The sequence below is a fragment of the Synchiropus splendidus genome, chromosome 1 (assembly GCF_027744825.2).
Source record: "Synchiropus splendidus isolate RoL2022-P1 chromosome 1, RoL_Sspl_1.0, whole genome shotgun sequence".
Lineage (NCBI taxonomy): Eukaryota > Metazoa > Chordata > Actinopteri > Syngnathiformes > Callionymidae > Synchiropus > Synchiropus splendidus.
The window spans coordinates 27,996,281-28,014,898 of NC_071334.1; the positions used below are offsets into that span (position 1 = coordinate 27,996,281).

Sequence of the window (18,618 nt, forward strand, 5' to 3'; positions counted from 1 at the left end):
AAAAAGTTAACAATGTGGCAAACGAGCAAGTGTTTAACATGACTTTGCACATGACCAGATTCGACATGCAGAGTTCCGCTTCCGCCCTTCAAAATAAAAAGCAATATACATATTATCGCAAGCGGAAAAAAAATATCCTGCGCAAAAAAGTTTTTTTTTATTATTAAAATCAGCGTTACTCACACACATATTATTTACAATTTTAATATCTCGCTTAGCCGCTTCAGTCCTTTATTTTAGCTTCACCTGAAACTGCGCGAGCCAGTGTAATGACTTTGTTATAAACATTATAGAGCGGGATTAAAGTTATGTACGAGAGGTGTTAAGTTTTACTGGATGGTCTATGAACTCTTTTTTTTTTTTTTTTTGCTTGTTTTTTTCCCCATCTTCAGCAAGTACGTCCCACCACGTGGAACCGATGGTAAATGTGTGTACTTCTGTATTTTGACTAATGGTGTCAGTGTTTTCTATCATGTGAAATGGCAGGCTTCCCCTCTGTATATCCAGGATTTCCTTCACAAGTATCATGCAGCAGAATACAGTCGTAAAGAGTAGATTTATGTGGCTGGGAAGCATGAACTGATCATTCAAGTGGCGATGGCTCCTGTAACAAAGGTCCTGTAACCATCTGCTTCAGTACAGATGGCGCACACGCTTCTGCATGGGGTCTGGCAGTTGGAAGCGCACTTCCTTTTTTTAACTCCTTACCATATGCCTGACGCTGTTATAGTATCAGTGTCACTAAGAAATGAATACGTGCAAAAAACGTTACCATCATTTGCATTAGTTTTAATGGTTGAGACTCTCGTGACTGGTAAACACCACCCTCTATGGGTTCAAAGGTCTAACTACAACATTGTGTTCCTGCGGTCAGGGCCAACACACGTCTCTCTCACGAACTGTGTTCACCGATTCGGCATAGGTGCAAATCCTCTGACACTGACGGCAGACAGTCTTAAAACGAGGAGGACACTCGGGGAGGGATTAGTGGCCCGCAGCAGATGTTAGTCCTTGATTAACAATAGTGTCTGCCAGGGGTGAGTCTCAGCTCCCCACCCGGGCTGAGGCCCACCCTGCAACTTTGGGGACCTCCGCACTAACCATCACACTGTTTTATGTTGACGTGCGTACATCAAATAATAATAACAACCGAAAGTACCTTTGAATCAGAATTCCACACGACTTTGGTTGAGAAAGAAAAGTTCAATTTTTATAAATATTTGCTGTCTATTCTACAGAAAACACGTTGTCATCCCATCCAGGGCTCCCATTTAAACTTAATTTTAGAGTACTTATTCAACTGTTATTATGTGGTATAACATTGCATCTGAACTTCTTACCATCGATTAACAATTTGAAAACTTTACATGTCAATGTTTTCCGAATCATCCAAGCAAGTTAGTACAACTAAAATCGTAAAAGTGAATAATAAAAAAGTAGATAAATAAAAAGAGGAATGCGTTCTTGCAGGAAAAGGCAGTTCAGTTCTCATATGACTAACTTCCGCTTTAACGTGTTACTTATGGGTAATAAACGAAACAGTGTTTCCCTGTACCCGTTTTTTTGAGTAAGTAAGTAATACGAAATAAGTACGAAGTACGAAATGAAGGCGCACAGACAAGATATAACTCTTTATTATTTATCTATTACACATGTAAGGGACAGTCTGAGCCACATTTTTCAAGATCACACTCAGTTGGTCACAGAATGGGCGTAGTTTACCTCAATTTCGTCTCCAATTCTATACACAACTCTGATGACTTTTCATTGCCGCAAATAGGAACGTACCACCAGTTGTTATGGGGGGAGATTTCTAGAACAGGACTAGAACTCTTACCATGTAATATATGCGTGTTTTTGTTCTGTTTTATTTTGTTTAACCTTAAGAAAACGGACTATATTTTGTATTGAAAGAAAAAAACTGGACTCCTAAGTTGCCGAGGTGGATAAGGAAACGTGTTAAAAACAGGAATCAGTTGGTGGACACCCCTACAATATCAGAGGTGTAAACTCCCAGTGTATGTTGTCACTAGCGTGCAGAGTAGTGAAACAATGTTGTAGTTTGCAGAAGCTGCCTGGAGCAGGAGGACAAGTTGACGACTCGACTTGCCTTTCACCTCCTTTTCTTCAAAACAACACATTTAACATGAGCAACAGAGACTAACAAGGCGCCTGTCGTGACCGGGAGCTCCGTGGCGTTCACCACCATGCTCGTGAGTGCCAATTTTAAATGAAATAATAAATACAATAACCATTCATGGCAACTAACTCCTGACATGTAGCTTGATCCTCTGCTTTGTTGTTCAAGATTGTGCTTTATTTGTTGAAATAACGAGGCGTTCTTCGAGACAGAGCCACATTTGCTGTGGTAAAAGTTTGCAAACTAAAGTAGGCTAGGTTTGTTAGCTTAGCCCATTTCCCTCATATGTTCACTGCAATAGGCTTTGTCCTGCTTGGATGTCTGCTTGTTATTCATAGTTGAATAGTTGTATGTATAATACTTTTTTTTATTTTGCGACAGATGTCTGATTCCACTTATTGGCTTGAAATGCCTCTTGCTGTAAACAAGTGTTTCCCAATAATAATGTGATTGACAGCTACTTTCCAAGCATTATTAAAACATTATTTAAACGGTTTCTTTTTTTTAAAGCTTAAATAATAATACAGGACTGAAACTGATAGGGTGTTTTGAGTTTTACTATTCACGTAATGGCTCGATTCCTACAAATAAATGTAAAAAAAAAAGACTTTTATGCTCAATGGACAAAAAGTCCCCTTTGACATGGACATCTTGTAACTGTGTCTCTAATACCTGTGCTAAAATACAATCAAATATTGTGTCAAATATATACATATAAAAACATTTGTATAACAAAGTTTTAGACTTTATTGCACACTGCAATGAACCCTTAACCAGTCCATTCAAGTTGCCCTAAAGTTAGTTAGGTAATCGTCTTCTGATTACAACTGTCAACGTTCTCCATATTACTTTGTCGGTGGATGAGCTTTAAAAGCTGTTTAACCACTTGGTTATGTCCTCCTTCCCACATAAATTAACGTTAAAACTATGCTATGCTGTAACCAAAGTCAGTTCCGAAAGTCTTTTTTAGATTTTTTCCAGCTGATACAAACTAAATTTTGTGACAGTTTAAGAGCTTCTCCTATTGTTTTAAGTACCATTATACAGTTATTATTATGTTCCTAATAGTAATCATACAGCGCTTGAACTTGTGAAAATAATTTTGCTGAAGCTGTGAAAATAGTTGGCTTGCCTCACAACCGTAGTGTTGTCGATGTGTTGTTTATCATATTTGTTGTCTGATATCAGCTCCTGTATTATCGACACCTCATATCTGTACGGTTTACTGAAGCAACATGTCGAAGCACCGGTGGAAATGTTACCAAGTCAAGTTTGAGCTTGCTCATACCTATTTATAGACTTTTAAATGATCCCTCCTGTATACAAGTGGCTTACAATTACATTGTTGAAGCGATGGCTCTTTGGCTGTGTGTATTTGTTGTCAAGGCACTTAAACGTTCCATGATGTGACTGGAGTGTCCGTGTGTATTTTATATGTAGGGCGAGGACTCAGGCCTGTCATTTCCAATGTGAGGGTCCTGTTCTTTTGCAGTTAGCGCCGTTACAGTGGAATGCTCTTGTCTGCTCTTTATCAGACCAACCTTCCCCTCAGGTATGAAGGTTGACTGACTGACGCACAATCTGAGACTAAGCTTTGCTCGTTGTATATATGTGTCAACTTCATTCATTCTAATATATGACAACTGGTACTGTAACATTTTGTACATGGCAAGATACAGATTTTCCCCTGAAGTTTCTACTTAAATATCATCAACAGCTTGTGGCCTTTCTTTGAGTTCAAAATCCTGTTTGCTCTGTAGCCTGCTTGTAACATTCTGTGAGCTCCTGTCACACCAATTTCTTTGCCAAACTCATTTCCCTTTCATGAGGGATTTTGGAATGGAGTGTAAGAGACTGTTTGTGCTGGTTACTTAGACAAGCTCAGTTTTCAGAGCCCTTTTTTTTTTCTGAAACTGAGAGCCATCCACCTGGAGGGCTGGCAAGCTCGTCGAGAAAGCTGTTGAGCACTCAAGTGCAAAAGCAGATTCCAAACAGAGATTGTGCAGGATGCCTCTGTTCAATGTGTGCTTGGAGTCTCGTGGATGTTTTTCTGTTTTGAGAATAAATTTAACGTTTTTAAGATGACGGTTGGGACTTCTGAATATTTCTTTCTTTCAGGAAGAGTGGTGTTTTGGCACCTCTTCAGTGGTTATTCAGATAAGTCATTTATTTTCAGAAGACATTCTTACGATTTTACTGTCATTTGAAACCATGTTTACTGGACGATATTTATTGTACTATACCATGCATATTTCCTTTTGTTGTACTCTTTGGTCTCTGAATCCCTATTGAGATGTGAGAAACTTAGTTTTTCCAACAACGTCACTATAAAAAGACTGCTTAACCGGACGAGTGTGGCCATTAGGATGACAGACCACAAAATATGAACTGCTGATATGGGTTTCCTGGAGCGCCGGGATGTTGAACGTTCGTTTTGTGTGGAGCCAAGGGCCCACTCACACTGGCCAAACAGATCCAGGCCAAATAGAACTCTGAATGGGCCCCTCTTTATACCCCCATTTTAGCCTCTAACCACACTCCTCCAAAACGTAACCCAAGCCAAGACCCTTATTTCTCAACATGTTATGCTGCTTTTAATGGGATGGAAATCTTCTTACTCAACTGCGTGTCCCTTTTCAATGGAACTAGGGTGGGGCTGTGGCCCAACGACGCACACCTTCAAACAGCTACAGTATTAAGCCAAACAAGGAGCTCATAAGGTGAGAAACCTACGAGAGACCTACATTTTACCGATAGGTGTTAAAGTCTGCTTTTTTTTTTAACAAACTTTATTACCTTTATTGTCCACTTCAATAACTTGTGTCCTTAAGGTCAATAGCTCCTCGTAAACGTAGCAAACCTCCAAATGGCAAGGACAGTCTATGTCTGTCGCTGTTTGTGGGCGTGTGAGTTCAAGGGAAAATTCTGGCTGGGGAATGACTAACTTCCGGCGAGCGTTTGCTGTACTTCACTTGGGTGAAAGCAAGAAGTCTGGGGCGTTCATGAATTTCATTCTGCCTCAGTCGCAGAAGGATGTTGTCGTCTCCAACTCTCGGTAATTAAGGGACCTTGTCAGAGGTAGCATTGAAGTGAACAACTTCTCTCTCCAACCCGGACTGGCTTATTGAGAGCCTTGATTACAGAGCTCCACAAAGGCTGTGTTTTAGACAAATGTATACAGTGCGAGTGATTATGTATGAGATCATTAAACAGCAGGCCTCTATAAAACCTAGGCCTGCTTGGCTGTCGTGCATAAGCATGCTGTGCTTTTGTGTTTATGGTAAGTGGGCAGCTGCAAGCTTGCAAGGCCTTGGCTGTACCCCAGGCCCTCAAACGCCGCCTGATAACTACAATTAAAGCTCCCTGCCATGCTCATTTCGGACTATTCACTGCGACGCTTTAAATGTAGAGTGTGCCTCCTGTTTGACATTGCCTAATTTCTGTGAACATGCGGACAGCTGTGAGCTGGCCAGCACCGCGCATTGTGTTTCATAAATCTGTATTTCACCTGTGGCTGAGCTTAGTGTCATCTGCCCTTTGTGACGGGGAACTACTACCACCGACAAAGACAGCTTGGGTTGCCAAAAAAAACCTAGATTTACAAAGAATTATGCCCAGCAGAGCGGATAAACTGGTTTTGCCTTTTATTTAATTAGTGTGTCTTGTTTGCGTGTCTGTCTGCGTATCTTTTTTACAACACACTTTTTCAAAACACCCACTAGTATGACGTGTGAACTGCTGGAGTACAAAATAGGGATTCAACTCGAGATGACGACAATGGGGAAGTGGGCCAGCAGGGCCAACAGTTCAGTCGGACAAGCTCTTGAGGAATAATCCAAAGAATCTTTAGTGTTGAATGAGGTTTTGCAATTGACTTTCACCCGTAGTAGCTGTGAGAAACCTGTATGTGAGTCTCACAAGGACAGCTAGGACGGTTTATGGGCCTGGATGTCTATATTGATGAGCTAGCATCCTGCTATGACCAGTCGCAGTAGCCGTGGCCTCATGTAGTAAGCTCTACTACTGTAGCTGGCGTGTATAATGATTTACAGATGAAAACCTTTATGATGCAACATTTTTTGATAGGCATCTGCTGTCTGTTGCTGTAGGCTATTCTCGAACTTTTAAAGTGTACTAGTCATGGATCTGTATAGATGATACAAACAGTTTTTTCCATTTTAATCTTCTCATCAGAATGCTTTTGTTTACTCTATCAGTCCTGAAGATTTTTTTGATTCAGAAAGCTTATTCGTGCATGGGAATATCTGGTGTTGCATAATCTGTAGTTTGGGAAACTGGGGAACTGTCGAGTTCTTAGGCCAAATGCAGTACCAGAAATAGAGCTTTTCATTCCGGACGACACAACTCTCAACATGGCACTTTCAACAGTCGGACAATGTACCAAAGGGGTCGCCAACACCAGGGAGCCCGCGTAGACCAGAGGAGTAGCCCACAGGCCTTAAAAATATATGTAATAATTTTAATACCTTTGCTCACACAGTGCCCTTGGAGTAGCTTAAACTAACTAAATGCATTTTGTTCTTGCAACCATCCTCCCGACGGAGCATGCATTCTCACAGACAGAAGAGAGCAGGCTGGTGATGTTACCGTGGATACACATAACAAGCCTAGAATCATGAATGAGGAGGCAATAGTGTTTACGTGACATACACACACGACACAAGTGAAAAATCTTAAGAATGAATGAACACTGAACTAACTCACTAAACTCATATGTTGATCACTGATCTGATCCAGTGCCAACAACGCGTCTGATCACTCATCCAGACAGGCTGATACTGTAGCTTCGCTCCAGACAGACGGCAGTCATTCCTATTGTGACATCACATTGTTTTTGTTGCTCTAATAACCTTTCATTCAAGAGGTTTCAGATCAGAGATTAGTACTGATTTCATCATGCATCATGTAGATGCCTCAACATCTGAAACATGCTTCAGTCAGTAAAGTTGGAAATGTAGGCTAGCTTCCCTTTAAGGACAAGGACAGTGCTCTGGTTCACCTAGGCCTGTCCAAATGTTATGAAATGGATTTACTAGTATTAACACTAATTGCTGGTCAGACAAGCTTTGAAAATCCTTACGTAACTCTGACCTAACCTGTGGGATTACAGTCAAGAGTAATGTATGGAAAAGCTGTTCTAATTAGGAACCTGCGTCCAGGTTTCCGCGGTCAGGATGTACGTTGTGGTAGCAGAGATCACACTTATATTTAAATGAACCTGACTGAAGCGTAGGAGAAGAATCTATTTGACTATGAATGCTGAAAGCACATAAAGAATTTTTACAATCATATGGTCTCAAGAATGTTGGCCTAGTGTGTGACCTATATTTATTTATTTCCCCAACTTAAAATTACAGGCTTGCAAAAACATATAAAAGGCATCTTGAAAAAAAAAAAGATTTCATGCCTAAACATTTGCAAAATTAAATATTCAATAGTCCAAACAGACTATAACAATTCTGTATGTGCTAATAATCTAAGGAAGTATTCTGATCCTACATAGAATGCGCTCTCAAGTCACTAAATACACCGCAACCTATAATTTTCTTCCAGTGTGGAATATTTTATAATAATTAAATACAAATAATTAAATAGAGTGTGTAGTAGTGTAGTTTGGCTGGAGCTGTTGCCCAACTAGTACAGGACAATTGGTTTGCCAGACTTCATGAAAATGTATACAGTCTGTAAAGATGCTGTATGGATTCTATTGAGTATTCTATACAGTGGAAAATGTCAAATATAGGCTTTCAAAGAAATTATAGCAGTTTGGGATTAGGAGAAGCTTTAAAGCCAAATCCCATTTCACCCTTTGGCCTTACCCCAACTGCCCTGCCCCCACATTCTGCACCTCCATGTTCAGGGGTAGAGCCTCCTGGTTCATGTGTGGCTGAAGGAGGGGAAGGGCAAAGTAGCAGAGCACTTCCAACGCTCTCCTAGTAAATTTATCTTAAAATATTTTCCCTATCTAATCTATCTATCTAAAAAAAAAGTTGTGTTTCGTCTTTATAAAACACAACACATACACACTTGGCATTCTTTTATAAATCTAAAGCAGTTGCCTTGCAATGTTTATCTCACAATTGTAAACTGCGATTTGGGCAAAACTCATTGACATGCAGTCTTCACAATTTTTTTTCTTAAGAAGGAAAACTAGCAATCTTTGTCCAGAACTCCAAAATTGAGGCCTGAAGTGCCACATTTATGAGGATTGTCCCATGCTGCGAGTGTTTCTGGTTTTTCCCAATGTAAAGGAACAGATGCTAGATGTAGTTGGATATGACCATAACTCAACATTTAGTAGTAGGGATGCACCAAAATAATACCTATTGACAAATATGGTTAAGATCTGAACTTTTAAAAATCACTTAAAAAAATGCATAAATAGTCGAGAATGTGGTTTAGGTGACTGAACATTTCATAAAAAAAAAAATTCTATTCTATTCTATTCTATTCTCGCTAGCCAAAATATCTGATAAGTTCATCACTGTATGTAGCCAGGGAGTCATTGTTTTAACCACTGAAGTGGAGGATTGTGTTGCCAGATTTCAAGAACGGCACCTCCGAGAAAGGTGGAGTGGATTGCCAGAATTTCGTCAGCAATCTCACTGAGCTCTTTTCACCCTTGGAGCGCATTTTTATGTTTAAAAAAAAACACTTTTTTTCCCTATGACAGTGCGTTCAATTCAATTTGAAGTGAAACTCAGACTGCTCTGCATGTTTTTGATTGCGTGATTGGTGGTTCAAAGCATGGATATTTCTGTATTATTGCTCACATATCCATCGAAGCATTTCCAAAACCATAGTGCCAGAGCAAAATCTCCTGTCTGACCAAAGTGGTGTACTTCAACAGAGCCATAAGTCTATGCCTCAGAGACATCCGTTATGAACGAGGTCATCATCTGATCACAGTTCAGATCTCAGCTTGTTGGCACCAGAGGGAGCGTCTTGCATCAGTCCACCCTCTTCGCAGAGATTAGACTTGGTTGTCATAGCGGGCTCTGAGTACATCTAGATAAAGGGTTATCGACTCCCAGACACCTCAGAAACTCCCTCCAATGTTTGGTGTTGGCAACAGCATTGTAAAAGACCTGACTTCAAAAGTGGCACCTTCAACCCAAGAAAAAGAAGCACCGTAGCTCGTATTTTCCTCCTGCCATAGTGCTTGAGTAAGATTTAAAGGCAGAGCCAGGGATACGCTTTTATGAATGTGTGCCACGTATTTCATGGAGCAGAGGAATGCTTTTAAATGCGTTTCAGAAACCTCGCCCTAATAAAGCACTCTGTGTGGGAGACAGAACATGAGCTGATGCTCTCTACAGTTGTAATTAAGAGGTAATTATTCACGATTAATTGCACTACGGCTCATAGTTATCTGGAGATTATCAGCAAGTGAATCACACTTGTTATAAGACATGTTAAGAGCATTAGATGTAAACATGTAAACACAGCATCCAACAACATATTCACCAACAGCCACCAAAGCAGAAGCTCTGCTTGCCGTAACATCAAAATAAATAACAATGTGGAAACTCATGGAAAGTATGTTTCGACTTAGGTTGCGAGTGGTTTTAACTCGCAAGTGTGTAATTACAAGACCGCACCAGCCTGCGTTGTGTCACTTTCATCTATCGACTGCTGGCACCGCTCATTCCGTCCATTTAGAACTGTGGTGTTAGAGTTTGCGTCCTGGCTTGGTCTGCTTTGCGCTTTTGATTTAAGAATCTAAAACATCATTCTCTTTATTGAACTGAAAGTGTGTGTGTGTGTATATATATGCTCTTTCTCTTCAAATAAAATGTATTTCTGCCCGCTCGGCACACTGGTGTCACTACACTGCTTTGTGATCTTGTATACTATGGGAGCGGTATAAGCATGAGTGCAGTAGTAACAAAAAAAAGTGTGTCTGTGTGTGTGAGTATCCTGGTTGAAGCCTGGAAAAGATTGCGAGATCACTGTGACACCACAAGGCTCCTAAATTCGGATACAATTTTCCGAAGTTTCCCAACAGGGACAGTGGAAGTGTTGTTAATGACGTTAATATAGTCTCGGCTTCATTTGACCCAGTTGTTGCTCAACACTTTTGAGCCAGTGTCGGTATGAGGTGGAATGTTATCCTGAACGGTAGATTGAACTGGCATGTATTTCTTTTGACGCGTTTCCTTTATCATTGGAGTAATCCCTTTCCATCTCAGAGCCATCGGGTGTAGTATATAAACAGCTGCTTCCTCTTTGCCAACGTGCCCCTGGTTATCTGCGTGGACTTGTGGTTAATGGTCACGCACACTGTAAGCTGGCCCTAAACAGCACAGCGCCTTAACTCGCAGAGAAATCCACAGCACTTCTCTTCAATAGGCCTTCCCTTGTTTGGTTGTTTTCCTGAAGCTTTAAGTGTAAGTAATGGAAGTCAGATGATGAAAGTAAACACCTCGTCTAGTTTGTTGGGTCTCACGGTCTTGTGATGCTCCCACCCCACCCCACCCCCCCTCTTCTACACATGTCTCTTCTGCATTAGCAGGGTCTCATCTGCTGGTACTTTCTGTTCCTCCTTTACTGTCTGTCAGTTTCGCTCACTAGTCAAACATCGACTGTCCTCCACCTCCATCATATATGGGGTCGCAAATGGTAAAGTTTCAATAACAACATCGTAGAGCAGTTATTCATGCGTTTTGCTGTTATCACAGAGCAGCATTCAAGTGTAGAGCGTTGTTGTGATAACCGCAAGGTCAGCTATTCCCAGCCAGCCCTCGGAGGATTCAATTACACAACTTTGACTTTGCCGCATCCTCTCTGTGTGTTCCAGAGTGGAACATTGAAAATGTGCTCCGTTAAATTACAGAAAATCCACAACACTAGGTGTTGAGTTCTACTCCAAGAAGGGTTGTGGAAATGAGAATGCCTCGCAGGAAGAAGCAGAACAAGTGTTTGAAGATAGTGTTCATGAAACGGCCCGTTCACAACGTGTCCTTGTGCGATTTGTTGATGCTAATTTCGACCAGAAATTAGTCAAGATAAAATCCCCCAAAACCACTTCTCACTACTGAGTCATGGATGCTTCCTTCCTCTTGCATTTTGGAACAGAGTTAAAATAACTTTTTGAAGTCGTTCATATTTAATAACTATTTTTATGTTTTTATTTTTCAGTTGATCGCCATGGTTTGTCTGCTCAGATAGAAGCGGGGATGTTGCTTGTCCTGACTTATCAAAATGAAACTTCAGAATGCCATCTCACTCAAATGTGGGCTGGTCTCCTCTTTGACACGCATGCTGAGGCACCGAAGACTTTGGTTGTCATCAGCGTTACATGTGACCAAGTTTGTGAAGTTGCCATTTTTACTGAATATTTAAGGAGTGTTGGGAGAAAATTACCAGATGAATGTTGTTTAATCTGTGAAATGTTAGAATCTTAGGAGCTTTTTTAAACTACAAATGACTCCAGCACCATCAATTGTCTTCTGCCCTTTAGCTATAATGTAGCACACACTCTAGGCTTGGTTCACCACGCGTATCATGAATGTTAACCAGGTCCTCATGAATGTCTTCGTGCTGTTTCTTAAATGTGTTCTTAGTATTTATCAGCACTTAGCCCAGAGGCACCTTAAAGCGGCTCCAGAGACCAACAAGAGACTTGTGACAGATGTGAATACAGCTGCTGTGATCCAGCGCGGACAGATGGCGTCTATTCGATACTTAGCATTCTTGACCAGAGACGTGCTCACCTCATTCTCTGCTCATTCTCTCCTGTGCTTCTATGATCGACAGAATGTGAGTAATGCACTGAGGTCTAATCCTGCGTTCTCCTCTCTGCGTCCTCTCAGGATTGGGCCGAGAAGTGAAGCGCATTCCAGAACGCCGCAGACTTGAGTGAAAACTTGCACCAGGACTTTCGCCATGGCCAGCTCGGCTTGCACTCACTGGACTAGTCTGGGACAAAGATGTGTGTTGCCATGGTGATTATTTACAAGAAAACACTGGAAAAGAAGGCCAGCGACGATGTAGCATCTAGAAGCACCGATTTGGGGCCGGTAAGACAAAAGTGCCACATTCAAAGACAAGTCAGTGAAAATACTCTTTGCTAAAGATGACAAGCTGCTGCTTCACATCAGGAAATAGTTTCTGACAGTTTTATGGCTCAGCATTACATTTTCCAATTGTGTCACCCTAAAACATCGCCTGTGTTTAACTCCACTTCCTGGGCCTTAACATCAGTTGAGGAGGAGTCGCTGCAGAATTATATCTGTCACATGTGTTCACAAGAATGAGCCACAAAAATAAGTGTTTGTTTGGCTCCTGCTATGCTGACTAGGAATAATGCTTCAATGAGTGTCATGAATGTTGTTATAGTATGGTATTTGATTCACGATTAGAGGTATTAAATATTTGCAGTCATGATACCCAAACTCGAACCACTCAACAAGCCAGGTTACAGGTAGAAGTTGAAGTAGTTTGAGTCAGCCATTTTGTACTTGTCTTCCTTCAAAACTTCAGACATTGAAGGATGCACTTGTTTGTGTTTTTGGAGAGCCTACTGACCCTTATCCTAGTAGAAGAAGATGGGTTTGCCTTGAGAAATGAATCACCGTGCCGCAGTCACAACATTCACATGCCTCAATTTGACATTCCAATTAGTTCAGGCTGTTGCAATGTGGACTGGTTTGTGAGTGGACAGTGACAGTCTTTCATATCTCCACAGTTCCAGGAACAGACCATGAGCCAGGGGACAACCCTCTTCTCCTGTGGACTCATGGGTAAGGGTCTTGTTAATGTCCGTTCCGTATCGAGTTCGCTGACACTTTTTTAAATGGCCTGTGTGCTTAAATCCTCATGAGTCCGACTCAAAGCTAAATGGTTTTGACAGCAGCAAGTTACAGAAAAATGACAAATGAATAGTCTGACAATAGGAGACATGCTAATGTACAAGAAAAACTACTCTGATTGTATTTTGTTTGAATAAACTGGCTCCAACAAAACCCACAGCTTACAGAGAGCTGTGTTTCAGAAAAGCCAATAATAGAAGACTTTTTTTCACCTTATCTTTTTATATTACTTTATCTACACAAGCTTTATATCAACATTTACTTTTTTTCAGTTCTCCAGAGATCATGAACTTTACAAGTCGTGTTACTATATCAGTGCAGCAGGGCTCTGTGTTGTGTCCTGGTAATAGTCGCTGAATGTGAGACACATCTGACAGGTGTCTCTGACATAGCGTGTTAATATCTGCTTGTTAGCGGCTAATAGCTTCCAGACAGTCTCACATTCCCGGTGGACATGCCGTCCCCAGGTGGAGAACACGGCCGTCATTAAAAACTAGTGTATATCAACACCATTTGTGTCCAGTGTGTTGTCCTACTCTGAACTCAGTGGCATTTGGGGGATTTTATATCTGGTAGAGGAAGAATAGATGTTCCATACCAGCTGTGGGCAGTGGCTCGGTCTCTCAGTGCGTGACTCAGAGTTGACTGACCAGTTCACTTGGCTGACCCAGTCGCTGTAACAAGAGCATCAGTGTTGTCACAACAGTCGCACATCAGACTCCTGTTGCCATTCCAGCGATGCCACTTCAGTCTGAAGATCGGCAACAGCCTCGTGAAATAAGTTCTATTCTTCCTTCACGTCCACAGTCAGCAGTGACAGCCGAGGGGTTTATTTTTGGAGCCAAATTCACAAAGAAGGGAGTCGTGTCAACACACATGCTGGGATTGTTGCTCCCCAGAGCGGCTGTGTGATGTTGCCAAACAAAACCTCAGTGGCTGGAAGTGATTCCAACTGCACTTCTTATTCCCAACCATATGTTTTCATTGTGTACGGTGGTTATCAAGTCTGAATGTTTGTTATGAAAAGTCTATCTGGTCACTCTGACAGTGGAGCTGTGTAAATCTGACCTAATCCAATTACTGGACTGAATTACTGTTACACTCGACGCTCGCAAGAGCGATTGTGAAACATCTTTATACTCAATTGACAGCTTTTTAAGTTGTAACCATCTCCTCCCGCCTTAATAACATTCTCATGAAGGAGCCAGGTTTTTTTGTCCTAAAAAATGCATGGTTTTTCCTTTACTAAATCACCTTTGATCTGAGCTACTTTTGCTCATATGAGAATGCTATTTTTTTTGTTGTAGATTCCAGTCGACGGTGGTGTGGTTTGGGTCACAGCTGTGGCATACAACAGGGGCCGGTTGGGACCAGCCTTGAGAACCTGTGGGACGTCCTGCCTGGGAAGACTTCAGCTCACTGGGACTGGGACGTGGGTTCTACCTCTAGTACAATCAGCAGCTTGCTCCAGGACTTGAGCCTGACTGAAGCTGCCTCCTCGACGGCGCCGCCCAGCAAGCGCCAATGCAGGTCCCTGTCCTGCTCGGATGAGCTCGGCAGCTGCCGAACCGCCTGGCGCCCTCAGGGTTCCCGTTTGTGGACCACTGTGGAGAAACGGAGGTGCTACAGCGGAGGAAGCGTCCAGCGTGGTGGCTCTCAGCTGGGGTTTCCTACCATGCAACGCAGCTCCAGCTTCAACCTGCCGACTTGCTCCGACGTGGTGGAGCCGCCCTGCTTCTCACAGTCTGCCTCCTCGGAACCCCCTGCACAGCCCCTCTACCTCTCTCATGAAGAGATCCGTGTCCCTGAGCCTCACAGACCCTCCCCGTCCAGCTCTCCAGACTCCACACCGGAGTTGGAGCACCGTGGAGGGCAAGGTCTTCCACGTAGCCGCTCGCAGCCCTGCGTGCTTAACAACAAGAAGATTGGTGTGAAGCGTAGGAGACCTTCAGACACGCATAAACAGAGACCCTCCTTGGATCTGGCCAAGATGACCCAGGTCAGTGTGGAGAAGACCTTTTGTATCCACCGATCCACGTTTTATATAGAGGCTGTCCAAGCCTAGTTGAGTCGTAATGAACTGGACTACTCATGTCCTGATGGTTCTGACTCAAAAGTTCAAGTTGACTTTCATGCTGCTGAGAATTGTGGGTCAAGGTCTGTCAGTTATGAACACGTAGAGGCAAAATGGCCGAGGTAATTACGAGGCCCTGGAGGAATATAGGAAGGAGGAAGTTCTATTCTGTTCCATCCCTTCCAAACAAGGCCATTGTCTTTGGCCTCTCTGCACACCTAAAAGTGTGTGTGTGTCATGTTTGTTATTCAGCCGTCATTAAAACGTGTCCGTTAATCATGCCGCTCGACAGCGGTTCTTATAAATACGGGGTGAAATCCTGTCACTTCCCTGGGAGTTTCACACGTTCAAACGGCTGAACCATAAACACCGCTGACTCAGCACTTCAGGAAAGTCAACCAGAGTTCAGCCTTGTCTTAACAACACCGCTGCCGTGACACAACAAGCACAAACACTTGTGAGGAGGGAGGTCAGCAGTGCTGGAAGGGAGTGGGGGGGGGGGCAGCCAACAATATTTTAACAGGCCAAAGCTTCGGAGCCACGATTGTTAGCCTTGGAAGCCTGTTTTCAGAGGTTTGTGCAGTTCCTGTCTGTCAAAACTTCCACTTGATTTCCTTTGTACGCCACGGTGCCAGTATTCAAAGTCACCTTACTGTCCAAGGACTTGTTGCGGCCAGTGGTGTGATTTACCAGTGAGTCACTGCAACTCGACTTCTATGGATCGTGGGCAGAGGGGAGAAGGCTGTTGGGTAGGGAGCTATCGATTTGTGTAAACTCAGCTGGGAGGGCAGATCACTACCACTGTCGCGCTATTGAGCGACTCCTATTGACAGGGAGTCAAGGTCATTATAGATGAGGATAGTTTTCGAGAAATTGTACTGAACTGCAAACATCACAACATTTTGATGTAACAGGGTTAAGTCAGGAACAAATGAGTTGACTCCAAATACAAACCTCCTCTAAGCGTCCGAACTAGCTCAGGACAGGAAGCTCTGTTCTGCTTGACTATTGATTTGATTTGGTCCTCACCAGACTCCTTCAATTCGCTGACAAAAGCCATTGCAGGAACAAGAACCAGACAGAATAGTTGTGATTTTCCTTCCCCCCAGACTCTGAGAAACTGCCCTCATCCACAAATAGATGTCAAATGAAAGTCATCACTCACTGGAGTCCGGGCGGTTAGTGCTGTGAGAGCTCTGGCTTCAAGCATCACCGGGGCTCCAGCCAACAGCTTAGATTTATACAGCTTTGGCCCTCCGTGGTCACATCTACATCAGTGGACTGTGGAGGGGAAAATCCTCTAATTTGAGAAAAAAAGCAGGGCCTCTGCTCCTGGTTTATGTGTGCTGGAATTATACCGTGGGCGTCGTGAGTCGTAGGCAACCGGCCGACATGAAGTTGTTTGATCAAACTGACGTATGCTTTGCTGAAGTCAGTCAGTGATGAATCCAAAACAAATGAAAACCTCACCATGTAGGTTTCTTTGAACCAGAGGTCGGAGAGTGAAGCACCAAACTTATGGTGGGATTCGTGCTAGCACTCGCCTGATCTATTATTAAAGGCCAACATATTCCTGAAGAGAAGGATAGTGACACTACTTTCCCAATAGGCTTTAGCGGGAAAGTAAGAAACGCAGTCGTACCAAAGGCACATGTGTAGATGTATAGTAAAACTTTTGAGGCCTTTAGAAGGTCATTGTGCTTTCACTGTTAGGTCGAACAAACCTTTACTGTTATTGCAGTGGTGTCATTTGCTTTTGGACATAACCCCGACACGTCCGCTCCAGTTAAATATTACATAAGCAACAAAAGGTTTTACAGAGGCTCCATTTTCTCAAGCCCAGCGCTGCAGTGGCCGGGCGTGAGGCAGCTGTCCTGCCTTCTCCACATTAGCTGTACAGATTGGATAAGCCTCCACCGTAAAGCCCTGGCAGCTGTCGGTGGAGTGGCCCGCAGCAGCGTCGGCACATGTGGACCTGCCCGAGGAGGAGCCTGGGCTTACTCAGATGTGTGTGTTCTTTGTGTGGGAGAAACAGAAGAGCAGCCCGTCCATGGGCAGATGTGATTAATGTCCAGCCTCCGGCTATGTGAGAACAATCTGTCCCCCGAATAGATTCACCGGTCAAACTACCAGTTGCTCGGTGTGTACTGCTGCTGAGATTTACGGCCCACATCTGGTGGTACATGTGGCATTTTCAAGTGTTAAAGTACAGTTTGGTTTGTCGTAGACAAAAACGTGTCTGTCTTCACAGCAGACAATATTGTGGCTATTATGACCAAAGTGTGACTCTGGTGATAAGACACTTTAGTTTAGAGAAAACTGCTGTCATTGTCAAGCAAAGAATGACGCCTCCTTTTGAATGTAGCTTTGAGATTAAATTGAAAAATCTCTTTCCCCTCACAGAAACTTCGGAATTTCCACAGCCTGAGCTGCCTGGGAATCACTAGTGAAGAATCCGACAAGAGCCCGACCACCCTCAGGACCAGCGCTCAGGCCGACGCTGAACACACCTTAGACTGTGATCCACCTCGGACAAAAGAGACTGGGCACGCACCGGGCCCATCGGCTCTCGTGTTCGAGGAGGTGGACTGGATTCAGGATCGTGGCGAGGGGACCCCATATGAGAAGGACAATGGCGCACTGTGGGTGGGACTTTGTGGCACCAAGAAGGACGCGTATCAGCTTGGAGGAGAGTTGGACATTGATCAGATCGAGAGGAACTAAGCTGGACTGCCTCTCTGTGGACTTCTGTTTTGTTTGTTTTTTTTTTTTTTTTTTACCAGTACTGATAGTCTTAAGCAGACAGCTGGTGGGAAACGTGACAATGTCTAAAGGAGGCTTCACTGTCGGGGGACTTTCTTCAGTGCAGAGCTTTAGGGGTAAAGTTGGCGGAGATAGATATTAAACCCATACTAACCCTGGACTCTTTACTGTTGTACATCTGACGACCATTCTTTCCCCTCTCTAGTCTGACGTTTCCTCCACAGCAAGAGGGACAGAAATAAAGACCACTGAGAGAAAACAAGACCAGACCCCCTTCCTTCCTGAACCTGTAGTCTGCCTCCGGTCTGAACTCCTGTGCTCCTGGTTGTCTGAGTAAAAAAAATGCATTCAGTTATTCTGTTACCACAGAGTTGTGTCAAAACACGATCATATTTCTATAAGAATAAAATGATGAGCAATATCTGGTTTGAAATGAGTGCCACTCAGAAAATGACTTCAGTATAAGACGCATCCTTTAATAAAAATACATGTACAAGTAACATCGGATTTCCGACCGGGATCGGTTCCGACCAACCGGTCGTTAGTCAGATTGGACGAAAGTCGAATGTCATTCAAAATAGCCGACGTGAGGGTTATAGGTGCTACTGTAGTGGTAGATGGCTGTGTGACAGTGAGATGCTGGGATACAGTGCTGCCGTAACTGCTACATGCTGCGGTGCCAGACATTGAATTTAAAAAAAATGTTGGCCGTGGTCGTAAGTACGGGTGGACATAAGACAAGCAGGTCACAAGTGGGATATTACTGGTATTTCAAAAGGGCAGTGCAGTGGGGTAACAGGCTTACC

At 43.1% G+C, this 18,618-nt stretch overlaps 1 protein-coding gene across 2 annotated transcripts; it reads left to right on the top strand.

The window, feature by feature from the left end:
• Positions 1 to 408: 408 nt before the first annotated feature.
• fam53b (family with sequence similarity 53 member B) lies at positions 409 to 18,618 on the top strand. Of its 2 annotated transcripts, XM_053882197.1 has the most exons (6): positions 409 to 421; positions 2,062 to 2,213; positions 11,977 to 12,183; positions 12,852 to 12,906; positions 14,283 to 14,974; positions 17,453 to 18,618. In XM_053882197.1, exons 3-6 carry the CDS (start codon positions 12,094 to 12,096, stop codon positions 17,771 to 17,773), a joined length of 1,158 nt encoding a protein of 385 aa, XP_053738172.1. In that variant the 5' UTR covers positions 409 to 421; positions 2,062 to 2,213; positions 11,977 to 12,093; the 3' UTR covers positions 17,774 to 18,618. The 2 variants fall into 2 exon arrangements, with proteins under 2 accessions (XP_053738172.1, XP_053738171.1); XM_053882196.1 differs by lacking the exon at positions 409 to 421 and having other exon boundaries at positions 2,051 to 2,213.

Coding starts and splice junctions, on each gene's coding strand:
- fam53b (XM_053882197.1), top strand. CDS start 12,094: ATGTGTGTTGCCATGGTGATTATTTACAAGAAAACACTGGAAAAGAAG. Junction 12,184..12,851: donor GAAGCACCGATTTGGGGCCG/GTAAGACAAAAG, acceptor ATATCTCCACAG/TTCCAGGAACAGACCATGAG. Junction 14,975..17,452: donor ATCTGGCCAAGATGACCCAG/GTCAGTGTGGAG, acceptor TTCCCCTCACAG/AAACTTCGGAATTTCCACAG.